Source organism: Phalacrocorax carbo, chromosome 1 (assembly GCF_963921805.1).
Source record: "Phalacrocorax carbo chromosome 1, bPhaCar2.1, whole genome shotgun sequence".
In the NCBI taxonomy this organism is placed as follows: domain Eukaryota; kingdom Metazoa; phylum Chordata; class Aves; order Suliformes; family Phalacrocoracidae; genus Phalacrocorax; species Phalacrocorax carbo.
Genome location: NC_087513.1, coordinates 207,178,867 through 207,201,364, shown reverse-complemented (window position 1 = coordinate 207,201,364; position 22,498 = coordinate 207,178,867). Strand labels below are relative to the sequence as shown.

Sequence of the window (22,498 nt, the reverse complement as noted above, 5' to 3'; positions counted from 1 at the left end):
TTTGGATTTCCTCTGACCCAAAAAAAGCACTTTTAACATTACATCGTTCCCCTCTGCAGGAGCATGTTTTTCCTCTTTCCAGCCCCACACCAAGGGGTTGCAGCGGGGTGTTTTATCTGGCACACATTTGGCCCTTTGCTCGCTCCCCCGTAGAAGGATTCACGGGCAGACATGTCAGCAGGTCTCCATGAGAAGCATGACGCGATATACAGTGAAGAGCAGTTGTAAGACATAAGAAGGCTGACATAAAGATGCAGTTCATAAAACTAAACTGTCATCCATAAGCTGTGTATGGACAGAGCTTTTGCAAATTGTCACATACACTCACACCTCATGCATGGGCACATATGTGCGTAGAGGGCCTATGGGTGATGCACTGAACTGCCCACACCATGCTGAGTAGTTTGTGGCTGTTGCAAGCAAGTATGCTCAAAAAAACCATGTCTTTTACTGAATGGTGGATAATATTGTGTTGCTACAGAGACTGTGTTGTCCCTAATAGTCCCACATGTTTTCCAGTGTTTTTAAGCCAACTGTCAGTTAGCTTTTTCCTTGTTCTCCATCATCATGTTAGAAACACTGTGTGTCAAACTGAGGTTGGTTTTAATAAGTAATTTATATAATATCCTGGAATCCAACCGTAAGATAAATAGAATCAGGTCACGTATCCCAGCTGACACCTAGGAGAGATGAAAATGTTAGCTACAGTAGTAATGGCTGAGTTTGGGTATCATCCGTTGTTTAGTTTTTTGTCTGCTCCTTTGTTTCAGGAATGCATCTTCTGCTAACAGTTATTTTGATACAGTGAAGCTGTTATATTTTTTGGTAGTCTTATAAAACAGAAGTTGCAACACAGTGTGGCAATAAACAGGATAATGTTATACTAAGGGCAGGGAAAGCAATGAGGCCAAACAGCTTTCCTTAGAATATGCTAGGCGGTGCATTGGGTGTAAAGAGCATGAGTTAAAATTTAGGCCCGCTTTCATGATGATTTAATGTTTTCACCTTTTTACAGATATCTGGTTATTCATTAGTTATCCAGGCAAGAGACAGCGGCAGCCCTCCTTTGTCTTCATCTGTGACGGTCAATGTGGACATTTCTGACGTGAACGATAATAGCCCTGTATTTACTCCAGCTAACTATACAGCTGTAATTCAAGTAAGTTTATCCTGCACATCCAAAACTTCTCTGACTTTTAAATTACAAAAACATTTGGTGTCAGTTAAGTAGCTTCTGATGGTTTACCTGCCAAAGATGTATCCAGTGATCTTATTTAAAGGAAAGTATAAGTGCATCTTTCTTAACTCTTCGGTAAGGGTCTGTTTGGTGAGGATCTTTAACCTCAGCATCTGTCACACATTTTACTGTTCACCCCTGTTGTGCCAGAAATTGTACTCTGGCCTCAAAAAGTCTGAACTGGGATGAGTTTGCACTTCTTTGCACCTTGCTCAGGGTGTGAGTCGTAGTGGTTAGTCAGTCCTGATCAGACACAGTACCAGACAGAGCTCATCAGTCTCTGGAGATGTGGTGGCACCTCCATCTCCGCGACCAGTCCATGAAGTGTAAGAGGTGCCAGATAAACACTGTTTGTGAAATGCTGTCTTGGGCAAAGAGCATTGTGTTGAATATTCTCAATAGCAGTATGCGGTGTTTCAGGATTGTGACATATATAATTTTAATCCTTTTCTTTATATGCTGTGTATATGCGTAAAGGAAAATAAGCCAGTGGGCACAAGCATTTTGCAGCTGGTAGTGACAGACAAAGACTCTTTTCACAATGGCCCTCCTTTTACCTTCACCATCCTCACTGGCAATGAAGAGGAGGAGTTTACGCTGGACCCTCACGGTGTCTTGAGATCTGCAGTCATCTTCAAGCACATGGTTGCAACCGAATATGTGCTCTGCGTGCAGGTATGGCTTGATTTTTGCATCTGCATGGAAACAAAAACCCTCATAGTCTTAGGTCATCTGTACATTACTTATATGGGTTGGGTTTAATTGACTGTATTCTATGAGTAAATACCACTCATTCCAGTTTACAAGTGCACAATATGGTATATTTCCTTTGATGTCCTTAAGCTTAATTTCATATAAATATAAATAGGTAGCCAGCCACCCTTCCAATTTCCTCTGCATGAAATGGATTTTCTGAGCAGCGGCCGTTATGATTTAAGATTTTAATCTTTTTTTTTGTAGCTAAGCGAGGAAAATAAGCAAAAATGCATTATGTACATATAAATACACCACAGAACAAGTGACAGGAAAATATTGTTCTAGGGAGGAAAATCACTTCTGCTTTTAAGTCATAAATTTAATCATAAATTTTTGGAAGCCTACCAAGAATTCATGAAATCACATTTCCAAGGTCAACTTAACTTTTAAAGAATGTGAAAATAAGACACACAATAGAAGTCCAGCTCATAGAGTCATTATTGAGGAACTTTGTAACCAGGGTAATTTTGACTACAAAAAACCATAAATCCAAAAGGAATTTGTCCACGTTTCTCAGGCCTGCCAGAGAAAATGTAGTAGGGTTCAGTAAATATGCAAGTCTCGGGAATGTACTACACCACTGAAACAGGACATGGTCCCCTAATCCAAGTCTGAAATGCAGGCTTCCTCCACTTGCTTTACCGGGGTTGATTTCTCTAAATACAACCTGTCTGCTCCTTTACAAGCACACTTAATGCTGTTCATAGCAGTAGCATCCTCAGTTAGTTGTAATTTAAAAAATATAAACTCTGATGCTAATAGACAGTTCAAGTAAAAATAATGTTTTGCAAGTTTGCTATTTAATATTCCTGCAACACATTTTTTGAGGCTTGTAGGAAAATTAAAAAACTTAATCTTTCGTTCTTACCATGCCTTCATCCTAAAATATCCTACTTTGAGGGCAGTAAGTTCCAGTATAGCTAAAATTGGGCATTAGAATAAAATTTAAGTGGCATCCTGTAGCTATATATATCCAAGTATGTCATATAAATAAAATATTAGACCACATTATCTGAGGTGCACCAACATGTTCAGACAGCCACACTGTTGGATTGTGAAGGCCTAATTCCTCTGAATATTATTTTCGTTAGGGATATCTGCAGTGAAAACATATTTTATAGTTTTCTGTTGTGGATACACCATAGAAATGTTTCTTTCCATTCATATGTGCCAGAGTGCTGCTTTCTCCTTTCCACCATCAGGTTACTCCTCTGTGTTATGTTCATTAAAAAGTAATGTCAAAATTGAAAGTGGAATGGGATGTAATCTCTGTGCATGTATATGTCTATGTATGTGCACATATACATAAAATCTTTTCTTAAATACTCCAGCCAGCCCTTTTAGGAGTGAGGATGAATGGTTTTTAGAGTATCTTAGAGTTACCAATCCTTTCCTAGTAATGTCCTCTTTTTTTTCTTCAGCTTGTAAATTTTCCTCCCCATGTCCAAATACAAAGATCTTTGAATGTGTGCTACATCTCTGCCCAAGGGTATTTTAGTTTTCCATTCTTCTCTGGAGCAAATAAATGTGTGGAGCAGTATATCTTAATAGTGACTTTAATGAAACATTTTCCTTGGTGCAGGAAAGGACACTGATTCAAGTTTGCACACCTTTCTGTCAAGATGGCCTATAGGTTTTTTGTCATACTTGCTCTTTTACTCTCTATAAAAAAGTGCAAATGATCCTATCATACATACTCTGGGTCATACAGTCATCTGTTCAAGTACAGTGCTGCTCTCATATCTGATCGTTAGTAACAGCACAAGCACCCTATTTCATTTTTGGAGGGTGATAGATTTTATTTATTTCAAGCATGATTCTTGCCTGCTTCAGGTAAAGTAATACAGAGCACTGTAGAAAAACTGTGAATCCACACAAACCAAGCAGGTTCTGAAACACTTTAGAGCACATCAAGCAATGCAGAAACTGATGCTGGCATTTCACTGGGCTTCAGTCTCTTTTCCAGGGTAGAAGTGAGCCCAAACTCCATTTGGTGCAGAATACACCACATTCAAATGGCTCTGTTGTAAAGAGAACAAGTGATAGCTGTGGGATCCTGGGGACACTTCAGTTTGAGTAATAAGACATTCTGCTGACACATTTCTTTCTGCAATCCACTTAGATGAGATATATGTGCTTCCCTAAAGAGTCTGTAAGTTCCACTGCTAGAAATGGCTGAGATGTTTCTTTATATACATATTTTGCAAATATGTTTGGGAAATTCTTTAGAGAGGTCTTCAAAATTACTGATGCTGGGAAAGCATATATAGCAAGAAGTAATGGTTGTTGGCTGTGTTATATGTGTGGTATATTTTGGTTTTTATATTTTTTATTTTTCCTAAATTACATTAGGCAAAGGACTCCGGTAAGCCTCAGCAGGTTTCCCACACCTACATTCAGGTGAGGGTTATTGAAGAGAGCATTCACAAACCTACTGCCATTCCACTGGAGATTTTCATTGTCACCATGGAAGATGATTTTCCTGGGGGAGTCATTGGGAAAATTCATGCCACAGATCAGGATGTGTACGATGTCCTCACGTATACGCTAAAATCAGAACAGAAAAGTTTGTTCAAGGTCAACAGCCATGATGGGAAGATCATTGCCCTTGGAGGGCTTGATAATGGCAAGTATGTCCTGAATGTCTCTGTCAGTGATGGCCGCTTCCAGGTACTCATCGATGTTGTGGTCCATGTTGAGCAATTGCTACAAGAAATGCTGCAGAACACAGTCACCATCCGTTTTGAGAACGTTTCCCCGGAAGATTTTGTGGGCCTTCACATGCACGGGTTCAGGCGTACCTTGCGAAATGCTGTGCTCTCCCAAAAACAAGACAGCCTGCACATCATCAGTATTCAGCCAGTGGCAGGCAGCAATCAGCTTGACATGCTGTTTGCAGTTCAGATGCACAACAGTGGTTTCTATAAGCCTGCCTATTTGATTCAGAAGCTTACCAATGCAAGGAGACACTTGGAAAATGTGATTCGTATTTCTGCCATCTTGGAGAAGAATTGCTCTGGACTGGATTGTCAGGAACAACACTGTGAGCAAAGTCTATCTATTGATTCGCACTCCCTGATGACCTATAGCACGGCACGAATTAGTTTTGTGTGCCCCCGCTTTTACAGGAATGTGCGCTGCATGTGCAATGGTGAGTACCGCTCCGTCTTCCCCTCCCATCTTTACACATTATGGGATAGGATCGGTTTTATTCCTCTGATGCAGATGAGAAGAGGCATTTTAATTCAGTCCGTTAAAGTGCGACTGGCTGATGTATTGTGGGAATTGATTTCTCAGGCTCAAGAAGAATTGTTCGTGTTTACTGATGTAAATGGAGGTTGATGAACTTTGGCCTTGTACGACAAAGACTGCTTTCCTGGAGGCTCCGTAATCAGAGCCATCAGCCAGCATCCAGGGGAGGGTGAGAAAGGGGAGAGGAAGGGAGAGGAGAGGGACAGCTGTGGTTTCCCACCCTTTCAGTGTCACCACTGGTATAAACCTGGAGTGTGACTGTAGCAGAACAGCTGTGCCCACTGCAGTGCACCAGCAGTCTCCAAGGAAAAGGACCCCTGCCCTAAGCAGTGCAGGTGGAAAGGCCTTTTCCAGTCCCATTTTTGTGAAGAAGCATGGAAACCAATGAAGTATTTTATTAAATAACTGCAAGCAAGCACTATTCCTGACCTTTAATGCTACAGTAGGTGACAGGGTGGGTTTTTGCTTGGGTTTCAGGCTGCTACACATTTTGGCAGAGATTTCACATGGGCATATATAACAAATAGACTCAAGAGCCAATCTTCCTTGTGATTCTGCACTTGGAGTATAAAACCTCAGGCAGTTATAATAATAGTTCTGTTTCTTTTGTTTGCCAGGCTATTTGCTCCTTATTCCACCTCATTTAAGAGCAGAGAAAAAAGCTGCTCTAAAATCAATACATCTAAGTCTCCCTCATCTTAAGCACACATGCACACATACACACACAGAGCAGTACAAGAATTCAGCAGCCATGTGTCTCAGTAACCTTTGTTTCTGCAGTAGTCAGCAGGGCTTCGTGTCTTACCATTACTTCAGTGGGGATGAAAATAGGCATAAATTGCATAAAACTTAACCAGAAATCATTCTTTCCTGCGGCACATGAATAATAATGCCATAGAAGTTCAGTTCTTTAAAAATATCAGAATTCTGTATCTGAGGTATTTTCATGTATGTTCAAGAGCAGACTATCTGGCCATTTTTTAAATAATAGCGTTATAAGTTTCAAACAGATGTACCTATTATAAAAATAATCGCAGTTTTGTTACACATGAAAGGATCTAAAACAAAGGATTTTTCACAGGTTTAAGAGAGACAATGCTGCAATATCCTGAAGATGAGTCCAGGAGCTAGTGCAGGAGAACTGTCTACAAAACACTTTTATATTCTTTAAGTCATAGCTTTGTCTCATTTCTGTACTAGGAAATCACAAATCCTCATCTCCAGGGGATAGTGATAGACAAACTTTTCACTGTTTATGATTTCATTTCACTACTTATTAAAGTCAATAATAATGTATTATTCCCTTGAGATACTAATAGTAAGTGGATCTGCTTCATAATGCCTCAGCTTAGCTCCTGAAAAAGGACCTTGCAATGCAGTACAGTTCTGATCCAGCAGCTCTTTCCCTTTTCCTCCCTGCACAGCAAGTTTGCACTGGAAGCACAAAAATTCAACTGGGACAGTGATTTCCAAATTCTTCTGTCATGTCAATCCTCAAAATGCGTGCCAGAAAGGCAGTGTGGTTTTGCAGACCATCCGTGGTCCCTAGCCTCTGGACCATTTATTGCCTTGAAGATTTCTGTATGGGAACGTAGAATCATAGAATCATAGAATTGTTAATTGTTAATTGTTAATTGGAAAAGACCCTAAAGATCACTGAGTCCAACCGCTAACCTATCACTGCCAAGTCCACCACTAAACCATATCCTCAAGCACCACATCTACCCTTCTTTTCAATACCTCCACGGATGGAGACTCCACCACCTCCCTGGGCAGCCTGTTCCAATGCCTGACAACCCTTTCGGTGAACAAGTTTTTCCTAATATCCAACCTAAACTTCCCCTGGTGCAGCCTAGAGGCCATTTCCTCTCATCCTATCGCTTGTTTCTAGGGAGAAGAGACCGACCCCCACCTCGCTACAGCCTCCTTTCAGGTAGTTGTAGAGAGCGATAAGGTCTCCTCTCAGCCTCCTCTTCTGCAGGCCAAACAACCCCAGCTCCCTCAGCTGCTCCTCATAAGACTTGTTCTCCAGACCCTTCACCAGCTTCGTTGCCCTTCTCTGGACATGCTCCAGCACCTCCATGTCCTTCTTGTTCTGAGGGGCCCAAAACTGAACACAGCACTCGAGGTGTGGCCTCACCAGTGCCGAGTACAGGGGCACCATCACCTCCCTGCTCCTGCTGGCCACACTATTCCTGACACGAGCCAGGATGCCGTTGGCCTTCTTGGCCACCTGGGCACACGGCTGGCTCAAGTTCAGGCGAACATGAGCAATAGGCAGCTTGTCCTGGTCCAGCTGGAAAGCTGGGTGGGTTCCTACAGCTCCCGTTTGAGCCACTGTGTGCTGATTTCCCATGGGTGATCCACAAGCCTTGGGGTGGGGTTGTGCATGTCCAGACCACCATCTGTAAGTGTCCAGAGCTGCTGATTTAAGTATAGATACCAGAGAGGTGAAAGCCTTGGTCTCTATTACTTGCACAGAGATAAGAGATCTTGGTGGGAAGTAAAAAAATCCATGCTTTGCCCTTCTCCACATCAGTTAATGCTACAGCCTTTTCTACTGTTTTTAATTAAAGGAGCCACAAGTATTTAGGTAAATAGACACACACTGTGCTTTATCACACAGGATGTCAACAGACTTCTGAGCATATATTAGTTAGAGAATGTATGTATAGTTCTGCTTTCATGAAGGCGAAAGACTAGACCCAGTAAAAGAGAAAAATGCAAATACTTCCTTGATCAGTAGTTCTTGTACATGCACATAAATGCAGCAAGTCAGGAAAAAGCACAAAATACTAGAGTAATTTTTTTTTTTTGCTTTTTTAACAAGACAGCATTAGCAAGATATTATCAGTATAATAAAAATATTATACTTCCTTTGTTACTAGGGTAGTTTCATGATCCAGTCCAGTAAATATTAATAGCTTGAATTATGACAAAGCCATTAAAGTATTGCATATGTTTCCAGATATCTGATTCAATTATGACCTAGAAAGCTTGAGTTTGAACTAATTCACTCGTTCTTGAAATATGTATCATACTTGGAGTGTTTTTCCCACTGGCAGATGTCACAGATATGCACAATTTATGCATGCCAGCTGTGCATAACTTACCTAGATTACCTTTGTGAGAAAACGGGGTTATCTAACATGAAAATGCACAGAGACTGTAAAGCAGGCAGTGGGTGAACATCAGAGCTTTAGGAGCTCAGTTCGGGAAGGATAAATTCGAAAGTTCAGGTGCATCAATCTAAGCCTTTAAAATCAATAAAATTGAACTAAAGAGCTTCCAATAACAGACTGTCTCCTTAGCCTTCTGGCTCATCTGCTTGTGTTTGTATGAAATATATTGTAACAAGCTGGGGTTTGTTTCAGTGTGACTATAGGGGCTATGCATTGCCAGTCTCCCATCACATGACGTGAGGTATGCAAACATCTGTCAGTGCTTGTGGGAAATAAAGATAGGAGGACTGGAATAAATATGTTCATGTAAAGTAGTTCTCATGACATTCTCATTTTTCAGAAGCAAAAATCTATTCTGTATTTTTATTTTTTCATGATACAAAGTAATTCTTTTGTCTTGAGACAAAGACATAGAGAAGAAGCAGATTTTGTTGGGACTACTTTGCTATAGAGTTATTCTGCATTATAATCTTACAAAAGTGAGGTTACATTAATATGTTTATGGGAGAAGGCTGGATTGAAATAATCTTGACAAATGTGGGTATATGTCTGCATCTGAGCCGGTCACTCCAGGCCCCATCTGCAGACAGTGGAAAGAATAAGGTATTTTTAATGATGTGATACATCTCTCCCTAGATGTCTAAAATCAGTCGGATGAATCATGCCCTAAAGTTAGATGAGATGAATTCCATTTCAAGTGTTTAATACGGTTCTGGCTTAATAGTTTGAAAGAATTTTTCTAATAGACCTAGAAGTATTCAGCAAAAGTGCAGACACTCACATCCACATTATTTAATCAAGTGAATAGCAGTCTTGGACCACTTTCTCATGAAACCAGGCAATTCAGATTTTATGGAGCCACTTCTAGCATCTGTGAATGCTCTGGCAAAAAGAAATCACAGACTGTGATGATCTGCTATTAATATAGGACCTAATCTTCAGAGGTGGTCTGTGTCCTCAGCTCCACAGAGCATACACTGCCTCTTAAAGAGTCCTGGGTGTTTTGCAGGATCGGGCATCAGGAACCCAATTCCTATGTGTACAACACCACTTTTCCCATTTTCAGGAAGCACACACATACTAATGAGCCTCGAGTTGTCCTGGCAAGGTAGCCAGGAAGACTGAAGAAGAAGGTGTCCTGCCTCTGCTTGGGAACAAAGATCTTCAGATAAATTTGGTAGATTTGATTTAACTGTAGTCCTTTTAACATTGCATTTGTGTAAGGACAGATGTTTCTCCCTGTGAATATCCCCCGTGTTAAGGCCCCGTGTATAAAATGTGGGAGACCTGAAGTGTCAAATGGGGACATGACTGTAGAATTGGGGCGAGTGGGAATTGTTATCTGTCACTTAAGGGGTCTTAAGGGAAGCTGTGATCAAGAAGTGGGTGGGAGAGGTCAAATGTCTCAGTTCACCTAAAACTGGGAGACAATCTGATTCACTAGGACTTACTGTGTGCCACAAAGCTCTCCAGGGGCACTTGAGCTAGCTGAAACTCATGGCTGTATTATGCAAAACCAAGTCGGTGGTATGTGCACTTCTATGTGTATCGTAATCATGCTTACAATACCCGGTCACTGTGCTCCAAAAATAAAAACGAATTGCAGCTCATGAGCTGACTGTCTTCCCTCCTCACTAAACTAATTATTAGACTGTTTAAAAGTAACCGTTTGGAGCTTTGCTTTATATGCTTTCTGGGACTCTGGCCTTCAGGAGTCACCTTTCAAGCTTTCTTCTGAAAGCAAGAGAAACATAGTCTTTTTTTTTAATATTCATACAGATTCAGGAGAATGGGCTTACAGAAAAACACCAAATATCTCAAGGCTCAAGTTAAAATTGCTGAAGCACTCAATTTTCAAAATATATTTACATTCTTAGAAGTGATCTCTCTTTGGATGGACAGGAATTAAATAAACATCTCATTCTGCAATGGAAGAGTATTTTCTTCCTCAGTATACTAGTAGGGAGATTGTAATACTTTTACCTTCTTTTAGATAATTAAACTGAAGATGATCTGTCAAAATTAAGTGGGTCTGTTCCACTTCATCCTGCCATGCACTGGTTGACGCTAGCTCATGTGTCTCTGTGATACCTTGTAGAGAGCAGCTTTATTAATACTAATGTGAGTTTCAAGGGAATGCTGTGGATTGACTGGACGTGCCTCCAAAAAAAAAAAGATCAGTTCAAATCCATATTTCTTGAATCTGTTATTGGATGGTAAATAGACTGTTCTTTGGAGTGGAAATGCAACATTAGAATAATTTTATTTAAACTCAGGCTGTAAATCTTTGATGTGGACAACATAACCTTGAACGATTTCACAATTTTGCTCCACATAGTTGTGAAATCAGCCTGAAAATGTGTGTTAGCTAGGGCAATGCAATAATGCAGATTTGTAGCTTATGTACTTATAGCCATACAGACAGGCATAGAGCATTTCTTCTCCCAAGTCTGAATATTTTAAAACTTTTGTGACAGCTATGAAATCCTGCTGCAGAAAGATGAATAAAAAGTTGATTTGCTTGTAGTCTACCAGAAGAACTATTCTTGGCCTGCCAGGATAAGCAGTTCTTTAGTGTATCTCCACAGTTGCACTAAATACGTTAGATCCTTTCCACATATATTTTGAATATGGAGTTTGAATCAGCTAAAGAAACTGGCAGAGATGGATTAACAAAGTAAGCTATTACTTTATTGCTTCATGTCAAAGATGCAGTCACGGGTTAGGGGATGTGAAAATTTGCAGAGCCGCTTTGGAAATCTCAATGCCCCCTTCTGCTGCACACTGACAAGCTGTGGGGCTTTTGTCCAAACGACTTCTCTGTCAGCCACACAGGGGCTCACTTGAGTTACAGCCTCACAAAAAGTTTAAGTGTGTTCAGAGAAGAGATATACTCTACGTACAGCAGAATGCTGTGTACTTGTCACATAAGAATGAATTAAAATAGCTGAAAGAACCAAGTAGAAAATACAGGGAAGCCTATAGAATATTTAACCACCTGTTATAATTTCAGAAATAATTGTTACGTTCCATTGAATTCCAAAGAATGTGGGGCTTTTTCATAAAAAAACCCCCACAACCTATAGAAAACATCATATTCCCCATTAAATTCTGCAGACCTTACCTTTAAATAGGATATAGTTCTGCAGTGCATAACACTGTTAAATGACATTTGTTTCTTGATTCTATAAGACTTAAAGGGTGACTGTATATTGCAGCTGTTATTCTTGCTAATGTTACCTACTAAAGTGATTAATAAAGATTGCCATGCATCATTTTCTAACAGTGCTACAGGCAGTACTGTAAATAGTTTGCCACGTAGACCTCTCAAACAAATGTTTGACAAAGGAGGGGAGGATGTTAAAGATTAAATTGACTGTGCTGTACATCAAGCAAGACATTTACAGTCATTGCCATATTTGTAGTCAGCCCATGTCCACTTTGAAACCTACAGCAGTAATTTTTCTTTTTCAAGAAAATACATGCAGTGCCAGGTAGTTTCAGCTATGCTTACTGTGAGGAGCCCTGCTTGGCTTGTACTAAAGTAAGAGAGCAATAAGATTCTCTCTTTCCTTACTTCCAGAGATATACTCTATGACAGGTTGATTTCTTCCTTTATAAGTTGTAAATAAAATACATATGCTCAAAAAATAAAATAGTTTTTGAATATGATAAGAGTCTTGCCATAAACAAGAACTGCCAATATTCAGAAAGTGATAGGTAGGAAGGTGCTGACTTTTTATTGTTAAAATCATCACCTGTGTGTATTAAGTAAATGAATTTGATAAGCGAAACAAGAGATGCTTGTCCATTGCCAGCAACTGGCTCTGCCTCTCTTCAAGCTCTGGCAGCAGAATAGAAGCAAGGGCAGAAGTACATTTTTCCTGCACTGAAAGGCTACTTTCAGAGCAGCCACACACAGACATCCAAAGGTAGAAACTGACCCTGCATCTACCTAGTTCCTTACTGCAACCAAGAAAAGGCGAACTGTTGCGGAAGTTTTATATTCCTGAGAATTCATATATTAAGCAGCAATAGTTGTATCATATTTTGCATTATCATAGTCAGTGTTTGCAAATCTTTTAAGATTGGGCAATCAAAACAGATTTATTCAGACACTTTTAGAAATCATATAGAAGTTTTAACCAAACCGTGTGGAATGCAAGAAGTTCCTCTGACATTAACAGACTTTAAAGTAAGCCCTTGACATGCTCAGCTTGATAGATGTTAAGAAGTTAGGAGGTTTTGAAGAACCTTACTGTAATTGTGTTGCAGAAGTTTTTTAAGCAAATTTAAAATTCAGTATTCATCTGTCCTTTCAGATTATTTCACTTATGAAGTTAGTAGTAGTTCTAAATTCACCTGTTCTTTGGTAAGATTAGATTCCATACTAATAAAAGATTTTTAGGAAAGAATCAACACTACGATTCAAAATCATTTTCTCCAAATTATGCTCTTCCCCAAATATAAAAGGACATGGACGTTTTGCCCAATTTATAATTATAAATTGCAACTGGCTATTTAGAATATTAAGCTGCTTCTTTCTTCAATTAGGTAATGTCAAGAAACACAGTCAACTTACTTTTGATTTTCAAAATTTCTTCACTTTGAGTTCTTAGTGTCCACAGCAAGTAATCCGCTTTCTTTTTTAATGTTGCTGTTGTTACTGTTGCCTGGACATATGCAGTTCCAGATGCAATGGGACTTGTGTAGTCACAACCAGAAGAAAGGAGGACAGGTTTTAGCAGCCTGGGGAAGGCACACAATAGGATGTGAGATCTCAGAAATGTCAGAAGGAACACGGGGACAGGACAAGTTTGCCTGTGCTATACAATCAGGCTGGCAGCGTGCCCTGGGCAGTATAAGGATGAAAAGTCCAGCTGTCTCTCTGTAGCCCAGGAATGGCTTTTTCTTATTTTGTCTCCTAGGGAACTCTACCTTCTTAAATTTGCTTCTCATGAGTGTGCTGGGTCAAAAGGAGTGTGTAGCTTCAAGTCATTTGTTTTCTCATATCTCTAAATCCCCTGTACAGGACGCTTTGAGAAAATGAATGGTCTGAGAATCACAACACCAAATATAAACCAGTTACTGCTCATAATAGTTGTTTTTTGTATGTTGCCGTGGGGTTTAGGGCAGCCTTTGAAGAAGAACCGTAGCTGTTTTGCTACATACTTGTCCAAAGGACATCTCTTCCATTAAGCTGGTTTTTTGGTTATTATTATTAAGCCATTCTTTGCTTGTACTGAAGTGGGAGATCAATAATTGTCTTTCATTACTCTTGCATTGCTGCAAATCATGCTTTACACTGTGTGACAGTATTTTAACTTATTGCAGGAGGACTCTGCCCAGGATCTAACGATCCCTGCCTGGAGAAGCCGTGTCCAGGGGACATGCAGTGTGTGGGGTATGAAGCTAACCGGAGACCATTCATCTGCCAGTGCCCACCAGGAAAGCTTGGCGAATGCTCAGGTGCATGTCACAGCAGCAAAGCAGGATATACTTGAACAACAAAGTGCTGCCATTCTCATTTTGTAGGTAGAGGTGCCACTGAAGTCAACAGAAGATGTACTGCTTAACCCTTCTCAGCACTGGCATCCAGCATATCTCTTTAAGCCCAGTAAAATACTTGTCTTTATAGCTATGAATCTGTATGAAGACCATGATACAGTTTCTGTTGGGAAATTCCCACTGATTTGGTTAAATCCCAGACCAGTAAAACAGGCTGCTGAGAGAACAGGACTTTTCCTAGAGACTGTTAGGCCAGATATTTTCCTGCCATGAGCAAAGCTCTATTATTAACTCTTCTACTTATGATTTAGATTACCAAAATTCCAGTCTTTATTAATGAGAACGCTACACCACCCCAAGAAGAAAGTTTGAGGACTTTTGTTAGTTCTTTGCAGCTGTGGTGTTCCCTGGGATACAAAGAGTTTTGTAGAAAACCCGTGAAGTGAAGCTTTCCATTGACTTCAGTGACTCCAGGGCTGCACGACAAAGGATATGTGCTATTTCCCTGATAAAAACACAGCCCATGCTGAGCTGTATCACTGCGTTCCTGAGCAGTGGTTGCAGGGAACTCATTGCAAGGGTTTGGCTGGCCTCTGCCCACCCATAACTCAACTGCCTGATATACAGGCATGGTTGTCTTTGACTCCCTCCAGTATGAGTGAGGCAATGTAGGGCCCTCCAGGAGTGTATAACCTTAAAAATGCTGAATACTTGGAGGAATCTCTCTTTTTTATAAGTATGGAGAAATAGAGCTTTTCTCCACCTCCTGAAAAATAATTTAAAAAAAAAACCAGTATGTTTTTGTAGTAGGTGTCAGCTTTTTTTCCCATCAAAGTTGGGTTTTATTTATTTCTTCCTAGACATCGTCATTAGCTCTATAAATTCTTTAATTAATTTGACAGTTGAGGAATTATTTCATGTGTCACTAAAAGAACATGTGTCTTCTGAAAATGGTCATTGCAGGCCACGCTTCTCTTAGCTTTGCTGGGAATAGCTACATTAAATACCGGGTTTCTGAAAATAGCAAGAAAGAGGAATTCAAGTTGGCTCTCCGTCTGCGAACTCTGCAAAGCAATGGGATTATAATGTACACCAGAGCGAATCCCTGTATAATTCTGAAGGTAATTAAAATAACTTACCTTTTCCACAGTTGTTTTTCTTGGTTACATGTTTTCTGTTGGCTCTTGTTTTGGGGGATTCTGTTCTCATTTCAGCTGTAGATTGAGAAGATGAAGTCTGATCTGTTTCATGCTAACAGGGAAAAACAACAATTTCAGCAATGGCAGCAGCAACAACAATCAAAAAAGCAGCTTGTTAGTGGTACTTTACTTGGAAAATGCTCCATTGGGTGCTATTCATTATAAGAACATTATGTGTGCCTGCATGCAGGAGGTGATCTGCACAAGATGTAAGATTTGGCCATTTACATGACTGTATAGTCAAAAAGATGCATGCTGAAATAACTGTTCTTCCCCTGTGCCTGTGGTTAGAGGATATGCTTGCAGTGCTGTCAAGTTAATTCCAGAAACCAACTGCTTAGAACGTGTCTCAAACTGAATGTGAAAATTCCTGCACTCTTTGAATTAAGATTATTTGTTGAGAGAGGCATGGGATGGCTGGAGATTGATATCCAATCAATATTTAATTGATAAGCTCTCCGTGCATTTTCATTCTTTGTTGGGTTTTTGTGGAAAAACAAATATCTACTGGATGGAAAGGGAATGCTAAGCTCATTGAAGAGCCTGCATGAATGGAGGCTTGAGCCTCTAAGGTACAAAATGAAGACATTGACTTTTGTAGCTTGGCCATGTCCTATAATTCAGCAGCGGGAGAAATGGCACAGCGCCTTCTGTGTCTGTATTTGCAATCTTTAGAGTTCTTTTGGCTGAATGATTAGGTAATGCTAGATGAGTTATTAATGGGCAACAAATAACTTTATAGCTGTTAGACTGAAATATTTCATGAGCAGGAGTACAGTCTGTCATTCACTGGGGACTCTCAGCATTGTTCAGATTTGTACAAGACAATTAAGCTCTGTTTTGAAACACGTAGAAATTTACAGTTTGAGCTTTTCGGTATATTTTTTTATTCAAAAAAACCAAAACAAAACTGCAGGCTTGAAGACCTTCTTTGAAGTCTTTATCGTGGTTGCTCTTGGCATACATCAGTAGGGAACTTTTGCAATTTTTAGTTTAGAAGAATCCTTGGAAATAAACAAATGGCCCTTGTGAAAGGTGCCACTTGAAAACAATAGGAGATGATAGAGGCAGATTGAAACACAGTTAAAAAGATGATAGTAGAGTTTGTTTTGTTAGAGTTTAGTGTACAAAACTATCATGATTAAGGAGTCCAGCATCTCAGGTCATAGGCAACTGAGTGGAAATCTCTGGTTGAAGCTGGGAGATTTCGCCCCCACATGGTGAAAATTCATGCTGTTACAAAAAAATAAATAGAAGAGCCCATCATTGCAGTCACTTGGGTTGACTTTTTAGTGGTGGGGTAGGAATTATATGTTTTCAGTCACGGCTCCGCACAATCACCTAATCATTTTGCTTTGAAAGGTACTGGGAAGAAAAGATAATACTTGAAGGGGCAGCAACAAGGGTTGTAGCTACTCTGCTTCTATTTGAGACCAACCTTCAGGTCATGTTCTTCTTTGCTTCCTAGCTCTAAAAAAAGATCTCCAGCTCTGAACCCATCTCATGTGGCACTTAATAGAGAATTTCAGACACCACTGCCACTTCAGGTGTCTGATCAGAGAGGTCCAGGGTCTTGTATGCAGTGTTATGGATGCAAGGGCTCCACTTCTCCCATGCATTGTGTAAGGAAAGACACAGAGAATCCCTTCCCAGAGCCTCATGCTTGGGTAGGGCAGGATTTGCTGTTGCAGTGGGTTAGTCCTTTTACCAAGTCTAGCTCTTAGCTTCTATAAACATAGGGCTTAAAGAAAACTAAAACATTACATTCAGCATGCTTTTTGAAGAAATGTGATCACTTAAAAGATCAGAAATTCCTAGACTTTTGTTTGTGAAGGTCATTTGGCAGAGGAATATCAGGCTAAGGTCTCCAAAAGTGCTCTATGGCAGATGAATGGCATTATGCTGAAGGGATGTAGCCATAGCAGGTCTTTCAGGGATGGCAGCTGACTCATAAACTGTACTTTGGGGATCCCTAACTGAGATGCTTTCAAGCAAGTTACCCTTAGACTTTCTAAGCATAAGTTTTTTCATTTTGTAAACCAGAAGTAAGGCCTTTTTAGTTTTGTTTATTGTGTGTTTTTTTGCTGTTTTGTGGTTTTTTTTTTAACCAGGTATGTATGTTGTGAGATAGGGAAGCACTCAGAAATGAGGCCATTAAGTAGATTAATTAGAGGTCTATAAATGTGAAGTTGTTATCATTTGAGCATTGCTTTCAATTAAATTAAACATGAGGAGAAGCTTTCCAAATAGATGATAAAGGATGGGATCCTGTGCTGTTTTGAGCACTCTGGCATCACTCCAGCAAAGCACTTAATCACTTGCTTAACTTCCTGTATTTGAAGGCAATTGGAACTACTCACATACCTTAACTTTAAGCATGTACTTAAGTATCAACGAGATTAGCACCAACACTGAGCTCCAAACAAAGGCAGAGGTGGAAGAAATTTAGACCAACCACATAGTACAAGCACGTGGGAGAACAGGGAGAAAACACCACCACTGCTGAGGCATACAGTGGCATTGATTTTTTTTTTGAAGCAAGTCTCCCCCATTGCAGTCTATTTAAAAATTAATGCTGCAATATGGTTTTCAGTGTTTAAATGACCAGCTTAATTTTGGGAGCTCATACATTTGTGATAACTCCAGGGATGGAAATATTTCATAATCATATCACGGTGTCCTTCTTGGATGAATAATAAATTCCACAGAGCAAACTGCTTGTCTACTACTTTGCTGAAAGCCTACCAGCTACACTGTGTTGGTACAATATAATACGGGTGTTATTTATTCAGCTGTTTCTGGTAAAGCAACTCATCCATCGATTTTGAGAGGTTGGCCATTTTTTTCATTGTGTGCTCTTGCTTTTAAGACAATTGGAGCAAAATGAGATGCAGGTCAATGGTCCTTTTTTTTTCCTTTGAAAAGATTACATGTGACAAAAACAGTATTACCATTTCCTTTTTCCTACGTAGCATCTATCTGCAAAAAGTAAGATTTAACCATTTAAAGCATTACAAGGCCATTGTAGAAGAGAATCCCATAATTTATTTCTCTTTTTACAAGGAATATAATGGAGATTCAACTTGTTTTGTGAAATTTAAAGGATTAAAAATAGGTAAAGAAAGACTTTTCCATCATGCCAGAAATATAGCTGTTAAATGGTAAAAGTCAAGCATATGTTCTTCCATCCAGGCAATTAATGTGAAACTTTGCATGGTTTAGTTAAGTGTATATTATACATTTTAATGCATTACTGCTACATGGCTTATGCTGGATAAGACTGAAGCTTGGATATGATCCCAGTTATGGCTAGAGTTGAAACGAGTAATATTTTAATTAAATATACCGTTTTACACAAACGAACCTGAAATGTAATTCAGCTAACGAAATATTTCCCCAGATAGATTAGTAGGCAGCATGCTATGTCCATGGTGTGTGACTGCAGATGGACTGTGTGAGCCTAAGGTGGTCTCAGAAGAACGATTTGATCATTTTATTACCTATGTTGATACACAAATATGGATGTTAGCCAAGCATCTTAGCCAGGGTAATATTCTAATATAATTTACAATATGTGTTTGGCTCCATTTTTCTCATTGAATGAAACTGTTGAAATGTAACAGATTGCATCAGCTTTTGGAGCCTTATCTGTTCTTTGTACTTCTTTGCCCATTTTATACAGGTGAGAAATATTGTGTCTGTAAGAGCATACATGCTTAAGTATGCATTAACCTCACTGTCCTAGTAGCTATAATGAGATATACTGAACTAAGCCCAGAAAGTTCTGAGAGGTGGAAGGTTGGTGGGAATTTTCTGCCCAGCTAGAATGAAGCATGGTCTCTCTGCTTTCATCTCGGTGCAGAGGGTCTCTGCTGATACCATGGGCTGCACTGGCGAAGCATTGCAGAGTTTGCATCTCTCTGCTGTGTTACATCACCTAGATGGAGAAAAAAGCAGTGCCACACATTCGGTCCTGAACTAATAGTCTCAATCAGACCAGTCATCCCGCTGAGGTTATTGTCTGAATAACTGCTGAGCCTGGACAACAGCATTGGCCTTTCTTTGGATTTCCATACTATTTGCTTGAATGTACCTCATTTAGTCAGAAATTACCTTGAAGTTCAGATTTTCTTAGTACCAAGGTCCAGGCTATTTGAGGATTGGACAGCATCCCTGACATCACTGCAGTTACGGGCAATCACAGGAACACATGATCAAAGATTCATGGCTGAATCCTCCATGCTTAGGAGTGGAGACATTGGTTTTCCCTGTTGCATAGAGGACCCTTCTCCACCCTGCCCAGCCAGCCTGGATGCTAAATAGGCAGAACAGAAGCCCTTTGTAGCTCCTGTTCTTCCTCCTCCTCCTCGAGTCATGGGGCCATCAGGGGACAAATATTTCCTCCCTGCCCCACTACAGCAAGGCCTGTGACCATCTGATTAATGAAAGTACTTTTATGGTCCCATTGCTAGGGGTATCTGGGCATGTCACAGTCTTTAATGTATGTATCCGTAAAGCAGTGGTGTGAGGTAGGGAAATGACGTTATCCCTCTTTTGCTGATGGAGACCTGAAACTAATGACTTGCTTGAGACCCCAGAGGAAGAGTGTTCCAGAGTGTGGATTCCCATGCATATCTATCATATCTTAGGCTAGTACTGTAAGCGCAAACCATCCTTTCCATCTTTCAGTCTGGCCTAAAGTGGAGGTTACTAGTGCTTTTTTAATAAAAGGAAGGAAACAGCCTTTCAGACAATATATATTTACTGTGTATGTCAGATCATCTGCTGGTAAAAGAAATAAAACTGGATGAGAAGGATGTATAAAACATATTTTAATGGCAAATCTTCTAGATCGTCGTTTCCCGTATACAAATGGTGTAATATTTATCCCAGGTGCTCATATGTGGTGTTGTATTTATAAAGATAATTGGAAAAACATGTTCTGTGAGTAAGAGTAAGAGACATGCAGGCAGTAGGTCCTTCAGGGTATAAGTGGTCTTAGGGGACATATATGTATATTATACACAATCAGTAGAACAGTTTCCATAGGAAAAAGACTTTTGAATAAAAAGCAAGTTAACTGTTTATCCAATGATAGCTGTTTTTCAAAGTGTAATATGTTGGCATGTATTTTTCTCTTTGATTTGTATTCCTCTTGAGCCAGACCGCACTTTCTGAGCAGCAGCTCCAAGGTTTGTGGACTGTTTTGTTGCACAAGGAGAAAAGAAACTATTACTCCATCTCTAGAGAGAAACCAGCTTAGTTTATCAGGGCATCTTGTTTACCGAGATTCCTCCTAAGCAGATGCTTTAATAGGCCAAATTTCAATCTACAGAAATAGTTTACAGCTGAGTTTTGAGTCCTGTAAGAAAAGATTTTTTAATGAATAATGATCCAAACTTATTTTTCTATATATCCTCTAGCCTTCTTTGACTGAGCTGTAGGAGTACCAAGCAATATCCATTCCTCCATCATGTTGTATTATGATCATAGATCTCATTTCTTCTCAGTTTCATTGCATCCTACCAGTCAAGGACTTAAAAACAACCAGCTGCCCACAGCAGGGGCTAATTCTTGCTCTTCTGGCTCCTTCTACATGTGTATCCCTCTAACAACCCTCATGCCACGCAGAGTAAATAGGTAGCTGGCATTTATATGGAGCTTGTCACATGCTTAGCACCTCTATGTCCACCCTGTCCAAGCAACTGCAGAGCAGTGGAGTGGTGTGGTTTATACCCCAACTGTCCAGTGTGAGTTGGCTTGAGGTTACAGCCCAGTTCAAATTCAGCCAGTCAAAAGACTGGGTCTGGAAAGAAAAAAGTCCAGAGATCATCAGAACTCAATATTTTACCTTTAGCTTTCCTCCAGGTAGTTTTGTGAACCTCCAAAGACAATAAAATGCTGATAATGACATGACAGCAGAGTCCGCCACTGTAGATTAACAGTGTCTCATTTACCTTCAAACCACATCAGAGAGTATGGCAGGGAAGAGTTTGAGCACCAGTTCAGACACATGCCAAAGGATGTCTCTAACTAACACAGTATTAAATGCCAGAAACGTCAAAAAATGTCCAAAGAGAGACGGTCACAATGTAGCATCCTCACATCTGCATTAGCCATGCCAGTTTAGCAGGCCACAAAAGCTCGGGGCGGGGTTCTTGCATTGACAGCTATGGCAACTCTCCTCTGCTGGAGAAGTAGAGTTCTGTTACAGATAAACCAGTGAGAGTACACTGTGTGCTGCAGGGAAGGATGAAAAAGGACACAGCACCTGAACTTTTCAGGGGGATAAATAATGGGACAGAACTGTCTTGAGATGGGATTTGCAGAAATAAATACTTCCTAGAGCATGACATAAAGGTAAAATAATTGCAAGAGCTTTCAGAGAGCTTGAATACCATTAATGTGTCATAAGAAATTATTTCCAGCCTTGTCAGCCATTTTAAACGTATCTGCCATCTGTTAGGGAAACCTAAAATCTTTGGGTAAACTGCTAATCAGGAAAGCAGCACTTCATACTTATTCCCTCACTCTGCACTTTGCCTGCCCCAGCAGGTTAGCACAGATTTTCCCTTTATGAGGACTTCAGATGGGTGAGGGACAGGAGGGAGAGTAAGAAATACTAAGAATCCCTCTAAAGCCATGAAACTAGCATAAATATGAGGAAAGAAAGAAAAGTAAGAGCCATCATATGTCATCTGTGAGGTATACTCAAGGCAGGTAGTGTAACATCCTTGGAAAATAACAGACTTCTGGTCACCCAGAATCTTACTGTTGTACTTAGAGAAACTGAACTTACAACACCAAGGGACAAATCCACACCTCGCTGAGATGCTCCAAAAGGTTACAGAGGCACAGGATGTGTGCAGGAGCAGAGCGCCTAACATCCCCAGCTGAAAGCAGTGGCCACAAGCCTCTCTCAAACACTCAGAGGTAGTCCCTTGCCCTGACTGCCCTTTTGGTAGCATCAGCCACCGGGAGCAGGATTGCAGCACATGGGTGGATGGCAGGGCTTACTCAGAAAGACGTGTCTGCTCAGCAGCAGAGCCAAGAGCAGAACATGGGTCCTCCAGTCCATGCCCTGTTCAGCAAGGTGTATCATTATCCTAGTCCTCACCTGTGTTCTGCATCTATATTTTTTCTATATTTTCAGTTTGCTTGCAGTAACTGGCTTTGGGTAAATTCTGAGTAAGTTGATATTTATCACCTTTTTTTTTCTGATGATGATAAAGGCACAGCTTTTTGCTGTTTAAATGTCATGTATGAGAGCAGGTTTAACACTGTATAGACACTGTCTAGAAGTCCTGTGTTTCCAGATTCTCCGTGAAAGTGTATTATGAGACCGCTGAGTACATGAAGTGCTT

The 22,498-nt window shown here is 40.2% G+C and overlaps 1 protein-coding gene across 1 annotated transcript in view; it reads left to right on the top strand.

Annotated features, from left to right (window-relative positions):
* FAT3 (FAT atypical cadherin 3) overlaps positions 1–22,498 on the top strand; it is a 432,050-nt gene that overhangs the window by 381,958 nt on the left and 27,594 nt on the right. The window contains exons 17-21 of the mRNA XM_064441382.1: positions 1,016–1,159; positions 1,715–1,912; positions 4,346–5,144; positions 13,762–13,896; positions 14,899–15,056. Of these exons, the coding sequence (XP_064297452.1) occupies positions 1,016–1,159; positions 1,715–1,912; positions 4,346–5,144; positions 13,762–13,896; positions 14,899–15,056 (1,434 nt within the window). The remainder of the gene's footprint in view (positions 1–1,015; positions 1,160–1,714; positions 1,913–4,345; positions 5,145–13,761; positions 13,897–14,898; positions 15,057–22,498) is intronic.